The sequence below is a fragment of the Arachis hypogaea genome, chromosome 7 (genome assembly GCF_003086295.3).
Source record: "Arachis hypogaea cultivar Tifrunner chromosome 7, arahy.Tifrunner.gnm2.J5K5, whole genome shotgun sequence".
In the NCBI taxonomy this organism is placed as follows: domain Eukaryota; kingdom Viridiplantae; phylum Streptophyta; class Magnoliopsida; order Fabales; family Fabaceae; genus Arachis; species Arachis hypogaea.
The window spans coordinates 54,574,117-54,580,646 of NC_092042.1; the positions used below are offsets into that span (position 1 = coordinate 54,574,117).

Genomic DNA, 6,530 nt, shown 5'->3' on the forward strand with positions numbered 1-6,530 from the left:
TTTCAAGTGATACTGTCCAGGACCAAAGGCTACGCTTTTCAGCTTTCATTTTTCCAGAATAGGCTACGCTTTTCAATGCTACTGCATCACTTATAAAGCGTAGCCACATTGTATACCATAGCTACTTTTTATAAGCATAGCCTTAGATCCCTCTTTTTTTTGTATACTATAGCTACTGTATATAAGTGTAGCCTTAGGTCCCTCATTATTTTTTTTATTTTCTATATATATATATTCTAATAATTTTTTTTCTAAAACCTAATATTTAGTAATATGATTATATATTACATGTATAATAATTTTGTATTTTTATTTGAATGAATTGAATATTATAAAATAAAAATAAATACATAATTATACTAAATAATTTCTTTAAATAAATACATAATTCTATTCTACGTGTTAGCGTCTTTTTGAGACTGCTGAGAACAATTTGCGAGTCCTTGCTGCCCAAGACAAATAAAAAAGAATTGCTGTATATAATGCTTCCATGACTCTTTGAAGTTCCTTGCTATGAGAAGCCTTCATGCTTCATGAACATTGCATAAAGCAGCTCATTCCATGTATCAGGTACACTATGCAGACACTAGTGGCTGCAATCTTGCCGATGGAGTGCCGCCGTGCCGCCATCGGACCAAGATAGTAAATTGATGAGTGTCCATCTTTTCTCTGAGCTGTCATCTCTGTTATATTCAATATTTTTAACTTGACAAGTTCAGTGCTGTTTTTGTGTGATGATAGCAATGAATTGCCTATTTTGAATTGTGATCAGTTATCATTAGGCACTAATGACATGTTAAGCTCTGGCAGTGTTTCCAAATGACAACTTCCACCGCTTCTCCAATCTCCACTTCTGTTCATACATTATTGGATAAATATATGTAAAACTTGGAAGGCAAAATATAAATCATAACAATTGTTGCAACAAATTACAAACCTGAAGTGCACGGGTGTATATGTACGAAAGAAAACTTGACTCTTGTTAAGATTTACAGTATCTTGTATCCAATTCAACACTGTCTCCATTGACTTCCTATATGCATCTTCCACCTTCATTTCCATCTTAACTTCCATACCTTGTTGGAAATAACAGCCCCTGAGCAAATATGAAAAGGTTTGTTTATAGGTTTGTTTATCGAGATTCCAGAATTAATCCATGTATTAAATGATTCTTAAAAGTTAGCACAACACTGCTACCAGCTCAAACAACTAAACCAAAATAACTGTAAAAATTACAGACAAAAAAATTGTAACTGCCATGCAACCATTTAACCACAAATTCAGCACAATTATCATTTAGCAAGAATTAAATTGATATAATCAAACAGATTTGGGACCTAGCAGCAGTAGCAGCAATTAAATCATTCAAGAGATAACGGCAAAACAACAAAATAGGGCAGGAAAAAAAAGACAGCCTAGAAGAAGGTGGAAATTAGGGCAGAACCGGATAGCACAGGACAGAATAGCAGCAGGCAGAATCGAAGAAAAGGAATTTGTGAAACAGCAGGTAAACACAGCAGACGCTGGTGGTGCTGGGTGAGCCACCAAATTTTGCTCCTGAAAAGGAAACACAATTATGTCCACTAGCAGGTCTCCATAGGAACAGTTTACTAAGTTTTTAAAAATCATAGGGACGCATCAAAGATCTTATTATTGCTTCATCAAAGGACATATGCTCAGGATCTTAGATTTAACAATTTTTTCTATCTTATATTTACTTAATTTGAATTAATAACTTCAAACTTAACTACTTAAAGCATGCACTACTCAATCATTTTTTCCATGAAATGGAATTTTGTAACTCATCAATATGTTCATATATTTCTCTGTAAATAAGCCCCCATATTAGGCATTCACTTTGGCTTCATTCAAAATTTTAGTTGAACCTCAGATAGAAAAGAGAAATAAAGCTGACAGAAACATACCAAGATAAAGTTTACAGCATCATCTGAGAAAAAGTACCTAAAGAAGTCTTCAACCTTTATCTACAGTTTGTAAATTTAAAATTTTAAAATTTCTAATAAATTTACAAGACTAATATTACTAAAGTCAACAAGAGAAAACTTGAAAATGAAAAAAAATGGTATTTTTTCTAATAAGAAATACCAGAAAATCAGCTTCTGCAACACCTGTGTATTTTTCTGGGACTGCACATTAGAAAATAAGCTCAGATCAGCAGAGTTTTTGAAAAAATATGATGGATTAATAAAATATATTATAAGTTAAATACAATAGACATTTTTTTATCTTTTTTATAAAAGAATAATTTCATTAAGATTCAAGGAGAAGGATAATATGATAAAAAAGCAAAACAAAGGATTCATCTATAAAGCATGGCTTTTCAAATCCTAAACACAATGGGCATGAAAAATTGATCAATTTTGCTTAGGCAAAGTTTCAAATCCTAGGGTTATATATTTAATATTTTTTAACTTCTCAGACCATAAATAAACAGAGGGGTTGGAGAATTTCAAAGACGGGATCAATCAAGTCCGTTTACCAACTTCTATTTGTAAGAAATCCCATTTCAATTTGGTTTCTTTTCTTATCAACAACAGAACCAACTTTCCCACCAATAAAAGTCCTCGACTCATATATCCACCTGATCGAGAGCAATTAGAAGTAAACATACTAGATAAAATGCATTAGCTAGAATATCCTAATAAATTTAACACCATAATTGTGTTAAGAAACTGACCAAATCACTCCCCTTTGCTTCAAAAATCAAGTTTACCATGTACACCATAACATCCAATTTCAAAATAACATTTTCTTCGTTCCATACTGATAAGTCGCTTTGACTTTTCACATATATTCATAAATCAAAGTATCAAAATGACTTATAAAATATGAAATGGAGGAAGTGTGATATTAAAGATTAAAGGAGCTAAACCTCGTGTCCTTGATCTAAGAGTTCCACTGTAGTTGACATGCCAGAAAGCCCAGCTCCAATGATGGCAACTTTTAGCTTTGGTCCTCGATAATGTTCTGGCTCCGGCGAAAACAGCCCTTTTGGCACTGGCAGGAAACCATTTCATTTGTCAAACTTACAGCTCAGCTCAATTACTTAATAACTAAACCTGGTAACATGGCAAACCAGATTCATTCATAAGCTCACACCACTCCCCTATGATATGTGTTGCGTACTCAGGTTTGAGACTTGATTAGGGTCAATAGTGGATGAGAACTCTTAATATTTTGTGTATAGTAGTATAGGTGTGTGTTGTGATATTATAATACTCAAAATTATAGGCTATTCAATTTATGACAAAAAAACATAAATAGAAAACTGAAATATAACATGAGTAACATGGTGAATATGCAGCTAGCATACATAGTAATTAAAATATTTAATAATTGGACTTACAATGTTCCAGCGAATTGTGTGCTAAGATAAGCTTGGTCTTCAGGGAAGAACCTGGCAAGGCCAAAGTCTCCAATCTTGGGATGAAACTTATGATCAAGAAGAATGTTGCTTGCTTTGATGTCTCGGTGAACAATTCTTAGATGTGAATCCTCATGAAGGTACTGCAATCCCCTTTCCACGCCTAGAACAATTTGGAACCTAGTGCTCTAATGCAGGAATCGATCAGCATTGTTCCCTGCATGAGGGGAACATTCAAAGTTTCAATTTGCTCTGTTTAACCAATCCTAAGCTCTTGTGGGAATTAAAAAAAGAAGGGATACTATATATGAAGAGGTCCAAACTTCTGTATTCACAATCCTAACCATCCTTCACAATCCAGTATTCACCCACAGGCACAGAAATTCAGCAAAAATTAATGAATTGAAAGTTCAAACACTCCCCTTCCCTCTCTTCCAGTCCAATACAACTTCTAAAATATATTGTTGCCTACAGAGACATCGAAATTAAAATTGAAATGAGAATGAAATGAAAGTTGAAGAGGGAGAGAGAGAGACAGAGGTTAGGAGTACGGACAGGAGCACGGCAAGCCCTAGCTGCGGCGGCGGCTTCAATCGACCCCAGGAGCGACGACTGTGCACGACGGAACAGCCTCCTCTCTTGCGTCGCATCTTCGTCCTCTCTCTCCATCTCATCTGCAAATCATCTCTCTCTCCCCTCTGGGCTCCCTGCTCTGCGACGGCAATGGCGGCGGCTGCAGCGACGTTGCGGCGGTGACCCCCTCTCACTCTCTATTCTCTCGATCGCGCTCTCTCATCTCTGTCTCCCTCCTCTCCTCCCTCTGGTTCACTCTTTCTCTTGGATCTGGGTGTGTGTGTGTGAAAGGGGGGCGTGGTGGCAATGGTGAGTGATGGTGAGAATGAGTGTGAGTGTGTGGGTGTGTTAGGGAAGGGTTTTCAACAATTAATTCGAAGGTGATTTGCGAAGGTGAGGGGCGAAACTTTTTTCTGATCAGAAGGCGAAAGTGAGGGTATTCGAAGGTGAGTGTGATTTGGTGATAAGGAAAAGAAAAATTACTAAGTGTTTGGGTGCATTTGGCCTAGATACATTAGGCTACGCTTTTAAAGTGCACCCAAAACTTAACAAATAGGCTACCCTTTAAAAGCGTCTCTTTTGATATGAAAAGTGAACCTATAGATATCAACCTACGACTACGCTTTATAAGTGATTTCTATAATACCTAAGGCTACGCTTTTTAAATGATGCCGCATTTGTGTATCCTTTTCTCTTATAAAAAGGCAACACGGAGAAAAGCGTAGCCTATTCTATGAATAGGCTACGTTTTTCAAATGTAGCTTAAAAAAAGTGTGGCTGAATGGGTATTTTTCTTGTAGTGCCTTTTTGGGCTTTCCTGGTGATTTGGCTGAGCTCTTTGAGAAGAGGTCAGATAATCCTGACCTGAAGAGGTCGGTCAACTTTGTCGTAAATCAGCACGGGTCATACAGCTCGACCCAAGGCATGAACAATAACAAATACTTGACATATAGGGCATATAAATGAAAAATAATTAAAATCATTGTCACTATTCAAATTTATTCATCAAACAGAAGTTATGAAAAGAGAAATACAAGTAAAAGCTGGTGATAAGTTCCAACAAAGCACAATACATTAAAACAAGGTTCTAAATTTAAGCTTGAGGTCCTCTTGCTTTCGACCCAAAGCGGCAGAAGCTTCGACAGTTTTCTCTTTGGCCTTGATGGTTTGATTGACTATTTTGACAAGAGCAGTACGACCTGAAGTCTTAGATGCATAAACTTGATTTATTTGCTAAAGTCATTGATTGAGCATTACATTTGTAGCCTCGATATTTTCTTTGCTTGATCTTAGTTCAGCAAACTCTTTTTCCAGAATCTCGACTTTAGTGGCTATGATCTTTTTCTTGGCTCGACCTTTTGATATAACTTCTTCAATTTGAGACCTGGCTATTTCACATTGCTTTAACTGCCTATCATAGGTAGCCAAAATCTCGACTACTGTATTGTAGTCTTTCTCAATAGAGTCAATTTTAGAAATATGATTGAAAATATCTTCCATAAAAATTTCCAATGATGTTAAGGAATCTATTGGGATTTACTGATTTAAGAAGTCGAGGGCTGCCAACAGTCGAGCCTTCAGGTCGGCATTATTATTAATGTCTTTCAAGGGATGGTTAAGACAATCAAGAACAATACTGACCGTTTTGACAATCGAATGATCCAAGGCTTGGTGGAAGCTGTGGCTCAGGAGATGTGACTTCTTCTTCGTGATTTGGAATGATTTTTTCTATTTTTTGCACTGATGGGGTGATTTTGGGTTCATGACCTAAAGAAGAGAAAACCCATGTTCCTTCAGAAGTGTATACTTATCGAGCTTCTGAGAGAATGTTGGCAAGGTTGAAATCAAGGTCATCAAAGTTCAAGTCTTCAGCTTCAGGAGTAGGGACATTGATATGATACTCGTTGTGTTAGACATCAGCTGGATTATTGGTAGGAAGGATGGTCAAAGTTGTTGCAGCTGATGTCAAAACAGGATCAGATTCTTATTGGGTTTCGACATCAGTTGGCAGAGGCATATAACTCGCCTATAAGGGAAAAAATGAGACTCTAAGAATCTAGAAGAAAAGACAAATGAATATAAATACTACTGGGGAGTCAGTCGAGGCTTGGGAAGCAACAGTTGATGGTGTTGCTTGAATTGGACCAAGAAAAGGCAAGGATGACATCACCTTTTGAGGATGTTAATTCATTTCAGCCTTGACACCTGCTGGGTCGACACCTGGCTCATAATGACTTTGTTGTCCAGCTTGGGAGTGTGAGCTACGCTTTGAAGGTTTCGACTAAAAGGAAAGGTGAGCAAATTATTTAGCAAGAATTAGACAAAGATCAACTATTAAGGATGATAAACTTTGAAAAGTACATTGGTAGGAGGTAGATCAGATTTCTGTATCTTTTTGGGTTTGTCACCCATAAGGATGACGATGGCTCTACACTTCTTTGAAGATAGGGTGGCTTCACTCGATCGACCTCTGCCTTGACCCCTTTTTTATTTTGTTTTCTTAGGGCCAGTTTCTTCGCCTGCTCCCAGTCCTCTTTGACTAGCTTAGGGTCAGGGGCAATACCTGTTAGGT

The 6,530-nt window shown here is 36.9% G+C and overlaps 1 protein-coding gene and 1 long non-coding RNA gene across 2 annotated transcripts; both read right to left on the reverse strand.

Annotated features, from left to right (window-relative positions):
- Positions 1-291: 291 nt before the first annotated feature.
- LOC112703114 (uncharacterized) lies at positions 292-4,054 on the reverse strand. The gene is made up of 8 exons (XM_029288170.2): positions 3,941-4,054; positions 3,368-3,573; positions 2,894-3,018; positions 2,107-2,147; positions 1,926-1,985; positions 1,445-1,557; positions 938-1,096; positions 292-853 (listed from the first exon to the last, which is right to left on the reverse strand). The coding sequence occupies exons 1-8, from the start codon at positions 4,052-4,054 to the stop codon at positions 769-771; spliced, it is 903 nt and encodes a 300-aa protein (XP_029144003.1). The 3' UTR covers positions 292-768.
- An 874-nt stretch (positions 4,055-4,928) lies between these two features.
- On the reverse strand, positions 4,929-6,530 carry LOC112703115 (uncharacterized). The gene is made up of 3 exons (XR_011863494.1): positions 6,320-6,530; positions 6,129-6,239; positions 4,929-5,984 (listed from the first exon to the last, which is right to left on the reverse strand). It is a non-coding gene; the product is annotated as an uncharacterized lncRNA (long non-coding RNA).

Coding starts and splice junctions, on each gene's coding strand:
- LOC112703114 (XM_029288170.2), bottom strand. CDS start 4,054: ATGGAGAGAGAGGACGAAGATGCGACGCAAGAGAGGAGGCTGTTCCGT. Junction 3,019..3,367: donor ACACAATTCGCTGGAACATT/GTAAGTCCAATT, acceptor GTTTCCTGCCAG/TGCCAAAAGGGCTGTTTTCG. Junction 1,558..1,925: donor ATGCTGTAAACTTTATCTTG/GTATGTTTCTGT, acceptor TTTCCTTTTCAG/GAGCAAAATTTGGTGGCTCA.